Raw genomic sequence first — 21,917 nt, forward strand, 5'->3', positions numbered from 1 at the left:
CATAACTTGTATTTAAATGATTTAAAAAAAAAAAAACATTTGGAATTCTTTGTTAAAACATATATAACCCTAAACCCAGGGCAGGCTTCCGCATTGTGCCTACATTGGACCAGGCATAATATGCCATTTGTAGTTTCCACTGCAAGCCCTTGATGACTGTTGTCAAACATACTGAAAAATTGATTTATGGTTTACATAAATTGTTCTTAAATGATTAAAAAAAAATAACTTTTTGAATTCTATGTTAAAACATATATAACCCAGAACCCAGGGCAGGCTTCAACATTGTGCCTATGTTGGACCAGGTATAATATATGGCCACTTGTAGTTTCCACTGCAAGCCCTTGATGACTGTTGTCAAACATACTGAAAAATTGATTTTTGGTTGACATAAATTGTACTTAAATGAATTAAAAGAAAAATAACTTTTTGAATTCTATGTTAAAACATATATAACCCAAAACCCAGGGCAGGATTCCTCATTGTGCCTACAGTGGACCAAGCGTAATCTATGGCTTTTTTGTAGTCTCTACTGAAAGCCCTTGATGAGTGTTGTCAAACTTACTGAAAAATAGAGTTTTTGTTTTACGTATACTTGAATATTTAAAGTTAAAAAGACTTTTGGAATTACATGTTAACACATATATAAGCCGAAACCCAGGGCAGGCTTCCTCACTGTGCCAACAGTGGACCAATCATAATATATAGCCACTTGTAGTCTCAACTTAAACCCCTTGACGAGCGTCATCAAGCAAGCTTTTGATGAGTGTTGCCAAACTGACTGAAAAATTGATTTTTGGTTTACATAAATTGTACTTAAATTATTTAAAAAAAAAATAACTTTTGGAAATACATGTTAAAACAAATATAACCTAAAACCCAAGGCAGGCTTATTCATTGTGTCAACAGTGGACCAAGCATAATCTATGGCTATTTGTAGTCTCTACTGAAAGCCCTTGATGAGTGTTGTCAAACTTACTGAAAAATAGACTTTTTGTTTTACGTATACTTAAATATTTAAAATTAAAAAGACTTTTGGAATTACATGTTAACACATAAATAGGCCGAAACCCAGGGCAAGCTTCCGCATTGTGCCAACAGTGGACTAATCGTAATATATAGCCACTTGTAGTCTCAACTTAAATCCCTTGACGAGCGTCATCAAGCAAGCTTTTGATGAGTGTTGCCAAACTTACTGAAAAAATAGCTTTTTGGTTTACGTATAATTAAATAATTAAAAAAAATAAATAATTACTTTACATGTTAAAGCTTATTTAAGGTTTCGGTGATTGGGTTTACGTAAAACCTTGAGGAACATATGGGACCAATCTGTTGCGTCCTATTTTCTAGAAAAAAGTTGTGCAACAAGTTCACTTGGATATCAACTTTCACCAAGCGGTGCCTCACAGCGGTTAACGACTGTGACGGTACCCACCGTCACTGGGAGTGAAAGACAGATACTTCATGGTTTGAATTGCTTCAAGTGGGACAGTAATATTTGTCAGCTGTTTGATTCTGAACATGTTCATTGAAAGAGCTAATCACATTGGCTTCTGTTCTATTTTCTTCAATGTCACATAGGCTTTGCCTATTGTTTGTGTACTGAGATAATGTGTATTGTGTTAAGTCTGCCTGTTCCATTGTTAAATGTTAATGAGCCCACATTGTTCTGTCCAGATGGCTAGATAATTAGTTCAGGTAAAGTCTGTTGCTTTATACAATTTCATCTGCATGTGATAATGTAATCAGGCAGAGGGGAGGGATTTTGTACACTGTATGGGAGTGACTGAGTGTAAAACTGTGTTTTTTATTGGATTGTGAATTTCATGGCCTGTTCCCCACAAGGTTCACCTGGGTGGTAACCTTGTGGGGGAAAACTGTATAAAAGAGCAGCTGTACCATTAAACCTTGAGTTCTACTTCACCCTTAATCTAGAGTCCTGTCTCTTATTGGGGGAATCTGCTACAAGGGATTGCTATGCTCTTCATACTCCCTTGAACAATCACTAAGCTCTTGTAAGAGCTTGTTCCTGTTCCTGCTGCACTCTCTGGGGAAAGAGAGGTTCACCCACTGGAACCTGGAGACTTGTTGTAGGTCCAGGGTAGGTAGGAGACGGCGAGACCCCAACCAAGCTGGGGTCTGCGGTGGTTATGGTGTCTGGTGGAGTGCTCGGAGCCCTCGGGAAGCACTAGGAGCATCTGTCAATGGAGGTACCCAGTGGGGGTGCCAATTGATCCGTTACGATGACGTTCAGGTTACTATGGGTTACTGAACTTTTCCCGCCTCTCTTTCCTTTATTAAATAAAGACCCAGACGTTGAATAAGTCTCCAAAACTTTATGTAAACTTTGGATAATTATGCTAAAACACTCAAAAAAAAAAGTAAAAGTGTTTAACATACTTTTACCATACAGCCAAAGGGAACTTATGAAAATGGAAGAAAAAAAAAATGAAATCAACCATAAAAACTTCAAAAAGCTTTTCGACGCTGACATAGAAATATGGCGAGGTGTTAACTTTTTACCAGCGGCAGATGACAGCCAATCAAAAGCTTCGTGGAGTTCTTCTCTTTCTAGGGAGGCTTTCAAAATATGTTCTTTGGCATCAAGTCAAGAGACTTCTAAAAAACTATTAAACCCGCGCAACTTGGTCCACTGGTCTAATTGTTCCATATGTTTACCATATGTCATATTAAATTAATGGGACGTCACATGAAGTAACAAGCCTCCTACTACTGTTCATGTCTGCTGCAAATATTTAGAGAAGATACCAGTGGTCTGTATGGAAATCATTACTAGGACATCCATAGGTTTTTTTTTTCGTAACATACACTAGTTCTAAACACATGAACCATCAGTGGTGTGACTTTTATGGCTTGTACATACATTCTGTTTTTTTATCTTGCAGATCTGAACATAGGCTTAGTTCTTCTAAAGGGCCCACATAAAGTTAAGTAAACTTGTCCTGTGTCCAGGTTTGTGAAAAAAAAAGAAAAAAGAAAAATTTGCCTCAGAGGTCCTGCATATAGAGCATATTTTTTGGGATACAGCAGCTGCCGGAGTCGTAGCAATGGAGGATGCTAAGTGGCTATGGCCACCTGCATCCTAGCAATGGAGGTTGCTAGATATCAATAGTGTCCTAGTAATTGAGTAGGCTAGGGGGCAACAACTGCCTGCATTCTAGTAACAGATGTAGCACCCTCCTAGCGCAGGATGCTAGGCACATTTAGTTTTTGGCTCCTTTTGTAGTCAAGGGAGCAATGATTGTTTGTTCTGTTCTGTTCAGTGTTCCACAGGCTGAGAGTTTGATTGCTTTTCCCTGACTCTGGAAGTAGCTTCCAGAACATAGGGAAGGAGATTCAATTAACCAGCCTGAATATTTATCATGGCCTCACCAATCCCTGTAGAGGAGTGTCCAGAAGGTGGCTGGGGAGGTAATAAATAGTTTGAAGCCCTGGAGAGATTGCTCTCTCTTCCCAGGAGTGTCCCAAGCCCTAGGGGAGGTGGCAGCTCCTCTGGCAGCCACAGGACCAAGGTTGTAGGGAAGAGGCCCTTGTCCTTATCAACATAGATAAATCTTATCTGCCATGGGGATTACTCCACCTGCTCCTGGAAATAAGTAAATAGCCCCCTCTCTGTGCTGGGCCCACGCTGCTGAACTAATGGGGACCCAGAAACTTTTAATTAACTGTGGGGAGTCACAGCCCAGGGGACCCCCATCCACAGACCCCCACAGCCACAGGGCCAAGGTTGTTGGGAAGAGGCCCTTGTCCTCATCAACATGGAGTAATCTTCCTTGCCATGGGGATTACTCCATCTTCTTCTGGAAATAAGTAAATAGTCCCCTCTCTGTGCTGGGCCCCCACTTTGGAACTGATGGGGGGGCCCAGGAACTTTTATTTATATGCACATTTCATTTTTGGCTCCTTTTGTAGTCAATGATTGTTTGTTCTGCTCTGTTCAGGGTTCCATAGGCTGAGAGTTCGATTGCTTTTCCCTGACTCCAGAAGTAGCTTCCAGAAAATCCCTGTAGAGGAGTGTCCAGAAGGCGGCTGGGGAGGTGATACATTGTTTGAAGCCCTGGAGAAATTGCTCTCTCTTCCCAGGAGTGTCCCAAGCCCTAGGGGAAGCGGCAGCTCCTCTGAGGTAGCCTGTGGACTATGTAGCTGAGGCCTAAGTGGTGTCAAGGCTGAAGACCTGCAGTGATCCTCCTGAGGAGCTGTGGTACTTCACCGTAGGAGATTGGGTCTGGAGAAGGACTGTCTCCTTCACTGGACCATGTCCAGAAGAAGCTGGAAGCTGTTAGGTGTCCTGGGGACTTGTGTCCAAGCAATGGAGGATGCTAGAAGGCAATCGCTGCTTGCACCCTAGCAAATGAGAATGCTAGGCAGTGATAGCCACATGCATCAAAGGAACTGGTGGCACTAGGGCACAGTAGTTGCCTGTGTTCTAGCAATGCTAGGTAGAAAAAGCCCTCTACGTTCTAGTAATTAAGCAACAGAGGTCCATAGGTGACAATAAACACCTGCATCCTAGTAACAGAGGATGCTACGTTACAATAGCCATCTGCACCCATGCAACTGAGGAGGCCAGGAGGCAATAGCTGCCTGTGTTCTAGCAACGGAGGATGCTAGGTAGAAAAAGCCATCTGCATTCTAGTAAATAAGCAACAGAGGTTGCTAGGTGACAATAAAACACCTGCATCCTAGTAACAGGATGCTACGTGGCAATAGTCAACTGAGTCCAAGCGATGGAGGACACTAGACAGCAATAGCTGCCTGCACCCTAGCAAATGAGGATGCTAGGCAGTGATAGCCACCTGCGTCAAAAGAACTGGGGCACTAGGGGGCAATATCTGCCTGTTTTCTAGCAACAGCGGATGCTATGTGGCAATTGCCACCTGCGTCCAAGCAATGGAGGACACCAAAGGACAACAGCTGCCTGCACCCTAGCAAATTAGGATGCTAGGCAGTGATAGCCACCTGCATTGATGGAACTGGGGGCACTAGGGGGCAATAGCTGCCTGTGTTCTAGCAATGGATGATGCTATGTGGCAATAGCCACCTACATCCAAGCAAGGGAGGACACTAAATGGAAATACCTGCCTGCACCCTAGAAAATAAGGATGCTATGCAGTGATAGCCCTAAGGGGTCAATAGGCATCTACATCCTAGAAACAGAAAATGACAGAAAAAACTAGCTTCTAAGCAACTTGAGCATCCAAAGGGGCAATAGCTGCCTGAGTCCGAGCAACGAAGGATGCTACGGGGCAATGAACATTTACATGATTGCAAATAAGGTTGCCAGGTGTCAATATTGTCTGTGTTTTAGCAAATATTCTAGTATAAACTCTAAAAGTCTAACAAAAAGATATTAAAGTAGGGTGGAAAACAGTAAATTGCGTGTGGTAATGTCACCGCACCCACGCTATCGGAGTTTCTGATCTCAGACGGTAGCCTGAAGCTCACTGCAGAAGAGCTTTCAGCTCAAATAGTTCACCTTCTGGGATGAATCATTGCCATTAATTAACACTTCTGAAGCTATTTTGGTGGTATTAGCGTCTCTCTCAAGCTATTTAAGTATTTTTGAAATAACTGACTGACGACATTCATGCTTTTGATGAGCAGATAAAACTAAGAAATAAACATATCAAAGCTGCACGATAAGGTATTTTAAGGATGACATTAAATTACCTTGACTGTTCCATCTACAGACTCATAGATCAGCAAGAAACCAGTAATAATGGATCTTGGGGGTCTCCACGTGACCAGAGCTGAGTCAGCCTGGATTTCACTTGCAGTTAGATCTCTAGGGCCATCCAATGCTGGAGGATCAGAAAGAATATATTTGTTATCGAACACATACCTAAAGGTGTCTACATTATATAAAAAACGGTTATAAAGGTATATTTTATTATATTATTCAGTATGTATGGCAGCCTTTCTCAAACTTATCAACACAGAGGAACCCTTGAAATAAATTTCTGGTCTCGGGAAACCCCTGCTAAATATTAAAAATCTACAACTCATGATACATTAGTGTGACAGTCAGTGGGAAGAATGCTCCTTACTCTTGTCATCATTGGGAAGAATTACCCCCCTTACAGATAGCTAAAAGGAACAATGGTGTCATTGGGAACTGATCTGAGAGGCAGAAATTGTCCATTGCTCAAGGAACCCCTACCAACCTCAGGAGGAACCCTGGGGTTCCACGGAAGCCTGGTTGAGAAACCCTGATGTATGGAATAAAGGTATATTATATTAGTTTATATTATTTTATACACTGCCTGGCCAAAAAAAAGTCGCCACCAAAAAAAAAAAAAAAAAAAAGGTCACACACTCGAATATTTCGTTGGCTTTGATTACGGCAGGCATTCGCTGTAGCATTGTTTCGATAAGCTTCTGCAATGTCACAAGATTTATTTTCCGTCCAGTGTTGCATTCATTTTTCACCAAGATATGGTATCCCCTTCCCCTTGGAGGTCTCTGCTTCCCCTTCTCCCCTCTTTCAATAATATCTTGTATTGATGATGGGAGAGTCGGACCACTGCGCAAAGCCTTCTCCATCACATCCCAAAGGTTCTCAATGGGGGTTAAGTTCTGGGCTCTGTGGCGGCCAATCCATGTGTGAAAATGATGTCTCATGCTCCCTGAACCACTCTTTCACAATTTGAGCCCGATAAATCCTGGCATTGTCATCTCGGAATATGCCCGTGCCATCAGGGAAGAAAATTTCCATTGATGGGCCAAGGTTGTGGGGATGAGGCCCTTGTCCTCATCAACATAGATTCATCTTATCTGCCATGGGGATTACTCCACCTGCTCTTAAAAATAAGTAAATACCCCCCTCTCTGTGCTGGGCCCCCGCTTCTGAACAGATGGGGACCCAGAAACTTTTAATTAACTGTGGGGAGCCACAGCCCAGGGACCCTTCATCCACAGACCCCCACAGCCACAGGGCCAAGGTTGTAGGGAAGAGGCCTTTGTCCTCATCAACATAGATTAATCTTATCTGCCATGGGGATTACTCCACCTGCTCTTAGAAATACGTAAATAGCCCCCTCTCTGTGCTGGGCCCCCACTTCTGAACAGATGGAGCCCCAGAAACTTTTAATTAACTGTGGGGAGTCATGACCCAGGGGACCCCCATCCACAGACCCCCACAGCCCCAGGGCCAAGGTTGATGGGAAGAAGCCCTTGTCCTCAACAACATGGAGTAATCTTCCTTGCCATGGGGATTACTCCACCTGCTCCTGGAAATAAGTAAACAGCCCCCTCTCTGTGCCCAGCCCATGCTGCTGAACTAATGGGGCCCCAGAAACTTTTAATTAACTGTGAGGAGTCACAGCCCAGGGAACCCCGATCCACAGACCCCCACAACCACAGGGCCAAGGTTGTAGAGAAGAGGCCCTTGTCCTCATCAACATAGAGTAATCTTATCTGCCATTGGGATTACTCCACCTGCTCTTAGAAATAAGTAAATAGCCCCCTCTCTCTGTGCTGGGCCCCCGCTTCTGAACAGATGGGGACCCAGAAACTTTTAATTAACTGTGGGGAGTCACGGCCCAGGGGACCCCCATCCACAGATCCCCACAACCACAGGGCAAAGGTTGTAGGAAAGAGGCCCTTGTGCTCATCAACATAAAGTAATCTTATCTGGCACGGGGATTACTCCACCTACTCCTGGAAATAAGTAAACAGTCCCTTCTCTGTGCCCGGCCCACGCTGCTAAACTAACGGGGACCCAGAAACTTTTAATTAACTGTGGGGAGTCACGGCCCAGGGGACCCCCATCTACAGACCTCCACAACCACAGGGCCAAGGTTGTAGGGAAGAGGTCCTTGTCCATTTCAACATAGAGAAATCTTATCTGCCATGGGGATTACTCCACCTGCTCCTGGAAATAAGTAAATAGTCCCCTCTCTGTGCTGGGCTCCCACAGTTGAACTGGGGGGGGGGAGGGGCCCAGGAACTTTTATTTATATGCTGGGAGCCAAAACCCAGGGGCCCTCCATCCACAGACCCCCACAGCCACGACAGCTTCCCACTGTTCCTAAGGCATCAGCGAGTGCTGGCACTTGCCACATTCCTAGCAACCATCACAGATACTGATAAGCCCTCTCACAGACCCCCACAACCACAGGGACAAGGTTGTATTGAAGAGGCCCTTGTCCTCATCAACATAGCGTAATCTTCCTTGCCATGGGGATTACTCCATCTGCTCCTGGAAATAAGTAAATAGTCCCCTCTCTGTGCTGGGCCCCCACTACTGAACTGATGGGGCCCCAGGAACTTTTATTTATATGCTGGGAGCCACAGCCCAGGGGCCCCCCATCCACAAACCCCCACAGCCACAGGGCCAAGGTTGTTGGGAAGAGGCCCTTGTCCTCATCAACATAGAGAAATCTTATCTGCCATGGGAATTACTCCACCTACACCTGAAAATAAGATTTCTCTATGTTGATGAGGACAAGGGCCTCTTCCCAACAACCTTGGCCATATGGCTGTGGGGGTGTGTGTATGGAGGGCCCCTGGGCTGTGGCTCCCAGCATATAAATAAAAGTTCCTGGCGCTCCGTCAGTTCAATAGCGGGGGCCCAGCACAGAGAGGGGACTATTTACTTATTTTCAGGTGTAGGTGGAGTAATTCCCATGGCAGATAAGTAAATAGTCCCCTCATTGTGCTGGGCCCCCACTTCGGAACTGATGGGGCCCCAGGAACTATTATTTAACTGCTGGGAGTCACAGCCCAGGGGATTACTATGCATGTGCCCAAGGAACTTAAGGAGCCTGGGGCCTGGGCCCTGTACAGAAGGGCAGGGGCTACCCCCATCCCCAATTGGTGGCCCTGGCCACAACTATTGGAACTATTTCACCACATGCTGGTCCCGTATCGCCTTACCCCAGTTTGGCATCCTAACCCTGAGCCCTAGATGACCTTGTTGCAGCACTCTGGGCAGGGATGATGCAACTCCCGCACACGCACATGGGATTTCAGTTATCCCGGCACCCTTGCATGCGTGCTACAATGTACCTACAGATTCTCCTCCGCCAACCTTTTTTTTTTTTTTCTACATTTCAGGTTTTTTTTTTCCACTTTAAAAGCTTTGCTGTTGCTGTTCGGTTTTATTTTGAAGAGCCGTTTCCTCGTATAGCTATTAATCATTAAATGTATTTGTGCAGAGAGTTTCCCATTAACAACAGAAAGCAATTACAGGTTTGCTTACTTTCAGCTGCCAAAGCGGGATAATCTCCCTTTTTTTTTTAAATGCCTCCAGATCCCGCTTGTTGACACCTGGTTTTGTGCATTTATGTGTTTCTGTCAAAATAACCCTCCAGCTCAATCACGGTATCAAGAGGCGCGGCGTAAAACCCGCATCTTGCTTCTCGTCAAACAGATAAATCCCTTTTTTGACAACAAGAAATGAAATGCGGAGGGCAAATAAAACACCAGCCACCAGGTAAAGCGTCTTGTTGAGCTATCAAGCTTTTTTTTATTTTATTTTTTTATTATTTTATTTATTTATTTTTTATTTTTTTATATTTATTTTGTGGTGTTGCTACATGAGTGATTTCTCCAGGGTACAGTGGAGACGTCAATTGAGGAAAAGTTTTGCAACAAATTAAACTGAATGCGATTTGCTACAAGGGCTGAGAAAGATACAAATAATTACAGGTAAAGTATTTGCGGCGCTGTTTGTTTGCCGTCGTTGCAATTCCCTGAAGTCGTTCAAGCTGTTCCTCTCAGCAGCTTAGATCACTTGGCTCTCCCTCCCAGAGAGTCTGCGCTGCATGTCAATTAGAGATTAGAAGACTGGAAGGCTGTTGAACCACTAATGGGAGAGGGGAAAGCTTGGTTGCTTAGTCACTGCTGGGAGGGGGAATAGGGGTGAGCTGGGCTGTTAAGTCATTGTTGGGGAATGGGAACAGAAGGAGCTGAGCTGCTGAGTTGCTGTTGATGAGGGGAGGGGGGGGGGGTTAGGAGGGGCTGAGCTGCTGAGTCACTGATGGGAGGGGGGAGCAGAGTGGGGAGAGCCCCTAAGTCACTGCTGGGAAAGCAAACAGGGAAAGTGGTTCTGTTGGGTAAGGGGAGAAGAAGGAGCTGAGCTGCTGAGTTGCTGTTGAGGGGGGTCAAGAGGAGCTGAGCTACTGAGTCACTTCTGGTGGGGGGGGGGTGGGGATCAGAGTGGGGCGAGCCGCTAAGTCCTTGCTGGGAAAGCAAGCAGAGAAAGTGGTTCTTAAAGCTCAAGGTTGTTTTACCTTCATGCATTCTATTCTATGCCCCCCCTATACTAACCTGAGCCACAGAGCCTCATCTCAATCCAGTGATGTGCATGAGGGAAGCAGCCCTCCCGGGTCTCTCTCTCCTCATTGGTTCACACAGAAGCAGTAGCCATTGGCTCCTGCTACTGTCAATCACAGCCAGTGAGCCAATGAGGAGAGAGCAAGGGGCGGGACCAAGCCGCACTCAGGACACACATGTAATGAGCATGATGAGGGCAGCAGCTCTCCCAGGTCTCTCTCTTTTCATTGGCTCACACAGCAGGCACTCGGAAGGGGGGAGGAGCCAGGACTGGCAGCGGGGGACCTAAAAAGAAGAGGACGGGGTCTGCTCTGTACAAAACCATTACACAGAGCAGGTAAGTATAGCATGTTTATTTTATTTTAATTCTTTCTTTTAGAATCACTTTAAGCTAATAAGTCACTTCTGGGGAGAGAGGGGGGGGGGGAGCAAAGGGAGCCGAGCTGATAAATCACTGCTGGGGGGGGGGGAGCAGGGGAAAGGGCCAGAGTCAGAGTCACTGCTGGGAAGGGGGAGCAGGGGAGCTGAGCTGCTGAGTCAATGAATAGAAAGGGGCATGGGGAGTTGAGCTGCTAAGTCACTGCGGGTGGGGGGGGGCAAAGAGAGATGAGCTGAGTAACTGTGTTACTGTTAATGGTGCTCAGACGTGGGTGGGTGGCAAGACCTAGGGATGGTACTCGGAGGTGGGTAGGGAGCGGAACCAAAGAATGGTGCTCGGAGGTGGGCAGGGAGCAGAACCAAGGAATGGTGCTTGGAGGTGGGTAGGGAGCAGAACCAAGGAATGGTGCTCGGAGGTGGGCAGGGAGCAGAACCAAGGAATGGTGCTCGGAGATGGGTAGGGAGGGGAACCAAGGAATGGTGCTCGGAGGTGGGTAGGGAGGGGAACCAAGGAATGGTGTTCGGAGGTGGGCAGGGAGCAGAACCAAGAAATGGTGCTCGGAGGTGGGTATGGAAGGGAACCAAGAAATGGTGCTCGGAGGTGGGTAGGGAAGGGAACCAAGAAATGGTGCTCGGAGGTGGGTAGGGAGGGGAACCAAGGACTGGTACTCAGAGGTGGGTAGGGAGGGGAACCCCGGAATGGTGCTCGAAGGTGGGTAGGGAGCAGAACCAAGGAATGGTGCTCGGAGGTGGGTAGGGAGCGGAACCAAGGAATGGTGCTCGGAGGTGGGTAAGGAGCAGAACCAAGGAATGGTGCTTGGAGGTGGGTAGGGAGCAGAACCAAGGAATGGTGCTCGGAGGTGGGCAGGGAGCAAGACCAAGGAATGGTGCTCGGAGGTGGGTAGGGAGGGGAACCAAGAAATGGTGCTCGGAGGTGGGTGGGAGGCAATACCAAGGAATAGTACTCAGAGGTGGGTAGGGAGGGGAACCACGGAATGGTGCTCGGAGGTGGGTAAGGAGCAGAACCAAGGAATGGTGCTTGGAGGTGGGTAGGGAGCAGAACCAAGGAATGGTGCTCAGAGGTGGGTAGGGAGCGGAACCAAGGAATGGTGCTCGGAGGTGGGTAAGGAGCGGAACCAAGGAATGGTGCTCGGAGGTGGGTAAGGAGCAGAACCAAGGAATGGTGCTTGGAGGTGGGTAGGGAGCAGAACCAAGGAATGGTGCTCGGAGGTGGGCAGGGAGCAAGACCAAGGAATGGTGCTCGGAGGTGGGTAGGGAGCAGAACCAAGGAATAGTGCTCGGAGGTGGGAAGGGGGCAAGACCAAAGAATAGTGCTCGGAGGTGGGTGGGGGGGGGGGTCAAGGGGTGGCCTAAAAAGGGAGGAGCTCCTGCACTTATTCTCTGAGAAGAAAAGGCCCTGTCTATAAGCGAGTCTCACAAATGCAAAATTTATTTTAAGAACAAAAACTTGAAAATAAAACCCAAAATCAAAGTTCTGCTCTAAACTGTGGCCTCACCTGTTGTGAAGGTTGTAGAGATTTCCTTGCTTTTCAGTGACCCTCTAACAGCGTAGATTTTTAGTGTGTATTCCGTAGCTGGCTGAAGTCCAAAAATATCGTGTTCCACCGTGTTTCCTGAAACTGTTACATCCATAGAAGGAGCTGCAATAAAGAAAATAGATTATCTTTTTAGTGAAACCATCCTAATTTACCTTACATTGATGCATGGGAATTAATCATTTCATGACCAGAGGCAATTGATGCTTAGATACCCAGGCCAAATTATTCAGCATATGCATGCATCAGTTAGAGTGGTTGTAAACCTCAGACATGAAATCCGAACAAAGCATATCCCTCTATAGCAGTGATGGTGAACCTTGGCACCCCAGATGTTTTGGAACTACATTTCCCATGATGCTCATGCATTCTGCAGTGCAGGTGAGCATCATGGGAAATCTAGTTCCAAAACATCTAGGGTGCCAAGGTTCGCCATCACTGCTCTATAATGTGTACTTGTCCCAACCCTGAGCACTACCTGTCATTTCTGTCTGGTGCCTCCTTCTTCTGCTAACAGTTTGAGTAACTTCTGACACCAAGAGAATAAAGGTGACAGGGGAGGGAACTCCAGCACACAGCCTGTGATTGATGTGATTGAGAACCTCAGCTCTGTTCCTGTGTGAAGGGGTATGTGTCCTTGTCTCCAATCAGCTCTCAGAGCTCTCCTCACTGAGCTCTGCGGAGTGTAATTTCAGCTCAGACAAGCTTTAGAAATCCTGAACATCAGTGGCGGCCCGTCCATTGGGGGGCGCAGGGGCGCCACCCCCCCTATCTATGCTTTCGGCCCCCTAATCTACATGCGGGGCACCGGACGCATGGATTCCAATGTTTTTTTTTTTTAAGCACATGATTAGAGCCAGAGGATCTAATAGGCTTCAAAAAAGGGTGGGCTCGGGCGCAGAGCACTGCACCCTGAGCCCACCTAGTTGTGTGACAATAGTGAATGACAATAGCGAATGAATATTCGCTATTGCCACACTGATTCTCCTCCTGGCCAATCAGGAAGTGGGTCCTGAGACCTGTTTCCTGATTAGCCGAGACAAAAAGCCATGCTATTGGCCAAGGAGTGGAGGAGGAGGAGGGAGGAGTCTGAGGGGGGAGCCGCCACTGCCTGCCCGGGAGGTGGGTTGGGGACAGTGGCGGGCTGGAGCAGGTGTGGTCGGGGGGGGGGGGATATGGTACGTGATAACCCCACGTATCCCGTAGCAATAAAGGAAGTATCACTTACCTGAAAATGTTTCAGTGCGGTTCTTCTCCTGCATGCACCAGATTATATAGGCCAAATCAGGAAGGGGCAGATACTCATCAGACGATTGGTCTGATCCAAAGCATAACTGTTTACCTGTAAACCATCTCTCCTCTACATCTGTTCGAAGTCCAGAATTTACATAGTATTTCTGAGCTTCAGAAGGGAGGAGGCGGGGATCTGACTCCAACCACACACCATAAAGCAATGAGCTGAGTGTAATCTGAGACCTGAGTGGAGGGAATGGACACACCCCTTGTCTACACAGTCTCATTGGGAAACATGAGCATCTGAGGTTGTTAATCATACGCTGTTTATTGGCTTTTCTCCTCCAACTCCTCGTATCCTGTGGTGTAGGCCTAACATGGTTCTAGAGGGCACTGTTCTGGAATCCTGGTCTGGAGAAGAGCTGGAGGTTGCACAAGGGGTCAGCTGTTGGCTTTCACAGGGGGATGATGTTTCTAAGTGTATCTTCAGCATTGGGCATCGTGCTGGAGGAGGATGATTAACAGATTGCGGGTGGGGAGGTTAAACCTACTCACCGTTCTTTGCTGAGTAGGAGATAACGTAATTATCCACAGAGGCCAGAGAAGGTTTCCACAGTGCTAGAGCCTCAGATTCTGTGACATTGATGGCGCGAAGTGCTGATGGACTGTCAAGGGCTGAAAAATAAGTGACATATCCCGCATTAGGCATTTGCACTAATATTAAATAAAATGTGAATGTGTCTTTGTCGGCACAGCAGATTTACAACATTAGCAATTTCAGTACAGATATCACTCTTAGATGTTCATTGCCTTATGATTATTTTAAACTGATTCTTTTGATTTCAATGTTGCTAAATGTAAAGTTATGCACTTGGGGACTAAGAATATGTAGAACTGGGGGAATCCATAGTGGAGAAGGATCTGGGTGTTCTGGTAGATCATAAGCTTAATAATAGCATGCAATGCCAAGCTGCGGTTCCAAAGCAAGCAAAGTCCTCCCTTGTATTAAGAGAAGCATGGACTCCAAAGAGAGAGATTAGTGCCCCATCATTGGTATCAGTGGGGGGAATAGTGCCCCATCATTGGTATCAGTGGGAGGAATAGTGTCCCATCATTAGTATCAGTGGGAGGAATAGTGTCCCATCATTGGTGTCAGTGGGAGGAATAGTGTCCCATCATTGGTGTCAGTGGGAGGAATAGTGTCCCATCATTAGTATCAGTGGGAGGAATAGTGTCCCATCATTGGTGTCAGTGGGAGGAATAGTGCTCCATCATTGGTATCAGTGGGAGGAATAGTGTCCTATCATTGGTATCAGTGGGAGGAATAGTGTCCCATCATTGGTATCAGTGGGAGGAATAGTGTCCCATCATTGGTGTCAGTGGGAGGAATAGTGTCCCATCATTAGTATCAGTGGGAGGAATAGTGTCCCATCATTGGTGTCAGTGGGAGGAATAGTGCCCCATCATTGGTATCAGTGAGAGGAATAGTGTCCCATCATTGGTATCAGTGGGAGGAATAGTGTCCCATCATTGGTATCAGTGGGAGGAATAGTGTCCCATCATTAGTATCAGTGGGAGGAATAGTGCCCCATCATTGGTGTCAGTGGGAGGAATAGTGCCACATCATTGGTATCAGTGGGAGGAATAGTGTCCCATCATTGGTATCAGTGGGAGGAATAGTGTCCCATCATTGGTGTCAGTGGGAGGAATAGTGTCCCATCATTGGTGTCAGTGGGAGAAATAATGCTTCATTATTGGTACCATTGGGAGGAATTCTTTAACCAACCACATATGGTGTCATATGCCTGGCTGCGCTGTGTGACAGAGCTGTGCAAACCTCAGAATGGGATTGACAGGAAAACAAATCCGTTGTCAGGTAAAACTGATCCCTTATATGTATTTTATCTTTGTATTTAACATTTTGCCTGGAGGACAAGTTAAAAGTGATGCTTTGTTTTATGGCTTGGCATTATTATGTTGTGTTTCAACACGTTTGATCGTTTGGATGTGTTAAAATAAGTACATACTGGATGTTACTATGTAAATCGATGAATAAAACCTCTTTTTTACAACATACACATAGTTATTACTGTATAGGAGAGCAAAGAACTGATGAAGTCACAGGAGTATATTGGAGTCTTTTGGGAAGGCTGTTTGGTGGGGGCATTTTATACTATTCCCTGCATTCTGCCTGTCATCTGGACCTTATTTGATATATACAGTATATATATATATATATATACTGTATATATATATATATATATATGTTACTGTATATATTCATTTTTTCAATACCTCTTTCATATATGTCCTGATGAAGCAGATCTATGATGGGGGAAACGCGTTGTGAACTGTCCTCACCCCATTGTAAGAATTAACTTCAGGATTGTGAAGACATCTAAGTTTGCTGAACGGTGAGTGCTTGAGGTCTTATATTGAGCATATTATACGTCTGAACAGTTGATTTATGTACTTGTATGGACCATAATACATTCTTTTTATATGTTAAGAACTATTTTGAATTAAAGATCTTTTTATGATATGATTTATGCTTTTGTACACTAATTTGGCACCTCAAAAGTCCCATTTACTGTACATAAAAAAATCCTTATATTCTATTTAGTAGGTTTTAAAACTAAAGTAGCCACCAGTATCCTGTCTTTCTTCATATTAAGGGATACATTACTAATTTTTTCACATTTGATCTTAAAACAAAATGGATGTTCCTTTTTTCGAACTTCATCCAGAAATGTTTAATCCTCAGTGATAAAAAATATTTCCTTTTCAGAACGCCTCCTAAAGTTCTTCAGAATTCTCTTTTATGCTCCAGAAACTAAGACAGCTTCAGAGACACCACCTTAGGAGCTACATACCTGTGGTCAGAGAACCAGAAGCGGGTTGGCTTTGTTCACTTCCTTTCACGGACACGATGCTTACAAGGTATTCAACTCCCGGCAAGAGGTTGACCAAGGTGGTTTGTGTTCTTGATCCATCGACTTCAACTGTGCTACTGGCCCCTGATAAACAAATTTAAAAAAATGAAAAAATAATTAATTTAAGGATATTGTACAGTTTTTTGGTTTGTTTTTTAAGTTGGCTTTACTGATTCCATCATTCAGTTAAGGCCCCATACACACCGCCTTATACTATTCATGTAGGATCTGGCTAGAAGCAAGATCCTTCATAAAAAGGGGGTTGTACTGCATATCAACTCATATTGATTTCTTCTAGACCCACATCCTATTCAAATCTTACCACCTCAACCTCCGTAACATCTCCAAAATATACCCCTTCTAAATTAATGACACAACAAAACTACTAATTTACTCCCTGCTTATCTCTATTATCGGCTATTGCAACTCCCTCCTCGTTGTGCTACTTTTACATAGGCCATCTCTCCTTCAGTCCATCATGAATGCTGCTACCAGACTAATCCACCTACCAACAGCTCAATGCCTGCTGGCCCATCTCTGCCAACCCCTCACCCAATGATTAAAATTCAAAAAATACTAGCCACAAATGACAAAGCCATCCACAACTCTGCTTGGTATTTTGAAACAAGGTTGGTGATGTAGCTCTGGGCAAACTGTTATCTTCCCAAGATATCCAACTCACCAACTCTGTCTCAACATATCAACCAAACTGTCCTCTCCGTTCCTCCCAAGACCTCCTGCTCATCAACCTTGTCTAAACCTATCAACCAAATTGACCTCTCTACCCCTTCCAAGACCTCCTGCTAACTAACCTTGTCTCAGCCTATCACCCAAACTGTCCACTCTGTTCCCCAAGACCTATAGATCATCATCAACCTTGTCTCAACATATAAAGGAAACTGTCCTCTCCATTGCTCACTAGATCCCCAGCTCATCTTGTCTCAACATTTCACCCAAACTGTCCTCTCCATTTCTCCCAAGACCTCAAGTTCATTAACCTTGTCTCGACATTTCACCCAAACTGTCCTCTTCACTCCTCCCAACACCTCCTGCTCATCAACCTTCTCTCAACATATCACCCAAACTGTCCTCTACATTCCTCTCAAGACATCCTGCAACCTAAACTTGTCTCAACATATCACTGAAACTGTCCTCTCCATTCCTCCCAAGACCTCTTGCTCATCAAACTTGTCTCAAGATATCACCAAAACTGTCCTCTCCATTCCTCCCAAGACCTCTTGCTCATCAAACTTGTCTCAAGATATCACCAAAACAGTCTTCTCTCCGTTCCTCCCAAGACCTGCTCATCAACCTTGTCTCAACATATCACCGAAACTGTCCTCTTCATTCCTCACAAGACCTCCAGTTCATCCTTTCTCAACATATCACCCAAACTGTCCTCTCCATTTCTCCCAAGACCTCAAGTTCATTAACCTTGTCTCGACATTTCACCCAAACTGTCCTCTCCACTCCTCCCAAGACCTCCTGTTCATCAACCTTCTCTCACCATATCACCCAAACTGTCCTCTACATTCCTCCCAAGACCTCCTGCTCATCAACCTTGTCTCAATATATTACCCAAACCATCCACTTTGCACCTCCAAAGACCTCCTGCTCTCTAGCTTCTTTGTCACCTCCTTCCATGCTCGCCTCCAGGATTTGTCTAGAGCCTCTCTCTTATTTCGGAACTCATGGCAACTTCTGTGCATAGAATAAGCTCAGCCTTCAAATATTTACCGTAATTTTGCTTTCCTAGTGCCAATCCATAGCGGCATACACGTGGTAGTATGCTGCTATGTTGGCGACAGGAAAGCAGAAAATTGTATCAAATATTTTTCGTAATTTTGCTTTCCTAGTGCCAATTCATGATAGCATACATGTGGTAGTATGCTGCCATGTTTGCCACAGGAAAAAGGAAAATTGTATCAAATATTTACCATAATTTTGCTTTCCTGGTGCCAATCCATGGCAGCATACATGTGGGGGTTTGGCACTAGGAAAGCAAAATTATAGTAAACATTTGATTCAATTTTCAGTTTGGCACCAGAAAAACAGAAAATTGATACAATTACTTACAGTAATTTTGCTTTTCTAGTGCCCATCCATGGCAGCATACGTGTGGTATTATGCTGCCATGTTGCCACAAGGAAAATGGAAAATTTATCAAATACTTACGTAATTTTCTTTTCCTACTGCCAATCCGTGGAAGCATACTTCCACATGCTTGCTGCCATGTTGACCCCAGGAACAATCATTTCTTTCCCAATAGGTCATGGTACAGGTCAAATCTTTGGACAACCCTGGCCTGAGCATGCTTTATATCAAATAAGTCAACAATGGGAACCATGACTGAGATGCTATAACCTACCTCCAGCCACAGGAACGTATGTGATGATGAATTTGTTCACCCGGATTCTTGGCGCTAGCCAGGTAACTTTGGCAGATTTCTCGGTGATATCAGAGAAGGATAGTCCTTGAGGAGATCCCAAAGCTAAAGATAAACGAGAAGTAGAAATGAAACATATAAAATCAATTTTTTCCAGAACAAGTGCCTTCAATATCCTGGTACCAGCCTCATTGAGGTGCCTACTACTTATATGACAATATATACCGTATTTTCTGGCGTATAAGACGACTGGGCGTATAAGACGACCCCCCTAATTTTCAAGTTAAAACATAGGTTTTGGGCTATACTCACCGTATAAGACTACCCTCCTTCTGAAGCAAGGCAACACCATTGAAAAACATCAGATTTCTCATAGATCTCCAAGGTACCCCAAGTACTGTAATACATGTAATCTCTCATAATATCTCCAAGGTACCCTAAGTATAAGTATTACCAGTAGATGTAATCTCAAGACGCTGGCTGTGCGGGAATCCTGTACCGGTATACCGTATGTACCGTAGCTTCGGCTACATCCAGTGTACTGCGCTGAGCCAATCACAGTGAGCGATGTATTCTATTATTGAATGCAAAGCCTGCTCGGATTGGCAGAGTCAGAGGAGAGGTGGGCTGATGTTACTCCGCCAATCCGAGCAGGCTTTGCATTCAATAATAGAATACATCGCTCTCCCTGATTGGCTCAGCGCGGTACACTGTATGTAGCCGAAGCTACGATACATACGGTAGACCGGTACAGGATTCCCACACAGCCAGCGTCTTGAGAGATTACATCTACCGGTAATACTCATACTTAGGTTACCTTGGAGATATTATACTCGGCGTATAAGACGACCCCCCATTTTTGAGGTTCAAAAGTAGTCTTATACGCCAGAAAATACAGTAATATATTAGCCGATTGGTGTCCACTGTTGAATAGCAAACTGGATGAGACTCCATAGATATTTTAGAATGTGTTCACTTATATCATTAAATTATGTTCTTTGATGTAATTCCATTGGACGACTGTAGAAATCTAAAAAGAAAAAGAATGGAACGCAGCCACTTCTAGACCCAGTAGGAACTTTCTCAATGTTATTTCTAGTTGCTCCCGGAGCAGGGTTCGTAAAGCATGTAATCTTCTTGAAATAAAATAAACACAAGCGTTTTGCAAACAATTTACATATTGGAAACTCTCTTAAGCTCTACATTAGCAAGATAAATTTATGACGGTCTTCCAAAATTCCAAAAAAAAAAAAAAAAAGACCCCTGCCAATCCTAATCTATGTTGTAGTTAGCAAAATCCAAAACAGTTCTCAAATTCAACAGCAGCCTAAACTGGAAGAATCTGTTTGTTTAAAATCTGTCCTAAACAATTTGTTCTCAGTTTCCTTTTTAGATCTTTTTATTTTTTTTTTATTTTTTTAATTCTCCACTCTTTTGATGAAAATTTTGAGCGTAAAAAGATGGAAGATTTTTTTTTTTTCTTTTCAATCAGCACAAGTAGCCCACACAAGTCAAGTCCATTAGTTATGGTGAACAAACCCAAACAAGCCACATTAAAAGGTTTGATGGAGAACTGCCAGTAGCGTAGAGGAGCGAATGGGTATTTGGAAAGAAAAAGTCAGCAGTGAAAAAAAAAAAAGATATTTACCAGCTCCGAAATTTATCAGGTTGGTGCAGAGGATAAAGCAGAAAAAGAGTTGTAACAAATTTAACCACTTTAGCCCCGGAGGATTTTCCTGCTTTACGTCCAGGCCACTTTTTGCAACTCGGCACTCGCGACTTTAACTGACAATTGCGCGGTCATACAATGCCGTACCCAAACAAAATTGACGTCCTTTTTTTCCCACAAACAGAGCTTTCTTTTGGTAGTATTCGATAACCTCTGCGCTTTTCATTTTTTGCGATATTAATAAAAAAAAGAGCGAAAATTTTGCGAAAAAATTGACATTTTCTACTTTGACAGTTAAAAAATATCCAATATATTCAATTTTTGTCATATATTTAGGCCAAAATGTATTTAGCTACATGTCTTTGACAAAAAAATTCTCAATGAGCGTATTTTTAACCGGAAGATTTTACCCCATTCCTGACCAGGCCATATTTTGTGATTCGGCACTGCGTTGCTTTAACGGACAATTACGTGGTCGTGCGACGCTGTATCCAAATTGGTCCTTTTTTTCCCCCACAAATAGAGCTTTTTTTTTGGTGGTATTTTTTTTTTTTTTTTTCAAATTTCTGTTTATTAAGTTAAGCACACAGAAAAACAAGGCCATAAGGGGGCATACCCCGTCTTTTGGTGGTATTTGATCACCTGTGCGACTTTTAATTTTTGAAAAAAAAGAGCGACGATTTTGAAAAAAAAAACAATATTTTTTACATTCTGATATATAACATTCTCAAAAAATAAAATTATAAATCAAAATTTTTTAACATTTTAGGCCAATTTGTTTTCTGCTACATATTTTTGGTAAAAAAAAAAAATCACAATAAGCGCATTTTGATTGGTTTGCGCAAAAGTGATTGCGTTTACTAACTACGGGAAAGATTTGTCATTTTTATTGTTTATTTTTTTTTTTACTAGTAATGGCGGCGATCTGCGATTTTTTTTAGCGGGACTGCGACATTGCGGCGGACAGATCGGACCCCAAACTGACATTTTTGACACTTTTTGGGGGACCAGTGATATTACTACAGTAATCAGTGCTATAAATATGCACTGTTACTGTAATAATGACACTGGCAGAGAAGGGGTTAACTTTATTGGTGATCAAGGGGTTAAATGTAAGCCTCATGCTTACTGACGTGTGTGGGGGGAGGGGATTGGGTGACACAGACACAGATCGCAGGCTCAGCTATGCTGAATCTTGTAATCTGTCACATAGGAGATCCGCCCGCTTTGTTTACACAAGTGGGCGGATTTCCTCACTGCGATCCCCGACGATCGGGGAAGAGCGGCGGTGATCACCACCTCTTCTCCCCTGGCCCGACTCCCGCTGTGTCTGAATACAGCGGGAGCGAGCCTCCGGCGGTGCGTGCGCGGCGCCGAGAGAGGGGAGAGTCCGGTGACATAGGTCTACGTCGCCAGATGATAACGAGCCACTTTGTTGCAGTAGCAGCTCAGTGAGCGGTCGG

The 21,917-nt window shown here is 44.5% G+C and overlaps 1 protein-coding gene across 2 annotated transcripts in view; it reads right to left on the reverse strand.

Moving 5' to 3' along the window:
- TNC (tenascin C) overlaps nt 1-21,917 on the reverse strand; it is a 209,704-nt gene that overhangs the window by 56,583 nt on the left and 131,204 nt on the right. For both annotated transcript variants that reach the window (XM_082263948.1, XM_082263949.1), the window contains 5 exons: nt 18,768-18,890; nt 16,340-16,483; nt 14,022-14,141; nt 12,195-12,338; nt 5,692-5,822 (listed from right to left, as the gene is read on the reverse strand). In XM_082263948.1, the coding sequence (XP_082120074.1) occupies nt 5,692-5,822; nt 12,195-12,338; nt 14,022-14,141; nt 16,340-16,483; nt 18,768-18,890 (662 nt within the window). The remainder of the gene's footprint in view (nt 1-5,691; nt 5,823-12,194; nt 12,339-14,021; nt 14,142-16,339; nt 16,484-18,767; nt 18,891-21,917) is intronic.

This window comes from Pelophylax lessonae (assembly GCF_965119305.1).
Source record: "Pelophylax lessonae genome assembly, chromosome: 7".
NCBI classification, from domain to species: domain Eukaryota; kingdom Metazoa; phylum Chordata; class Amphibia; order Anura; family Ranidae; genus Pelophylax; species Pelophylax lessonae.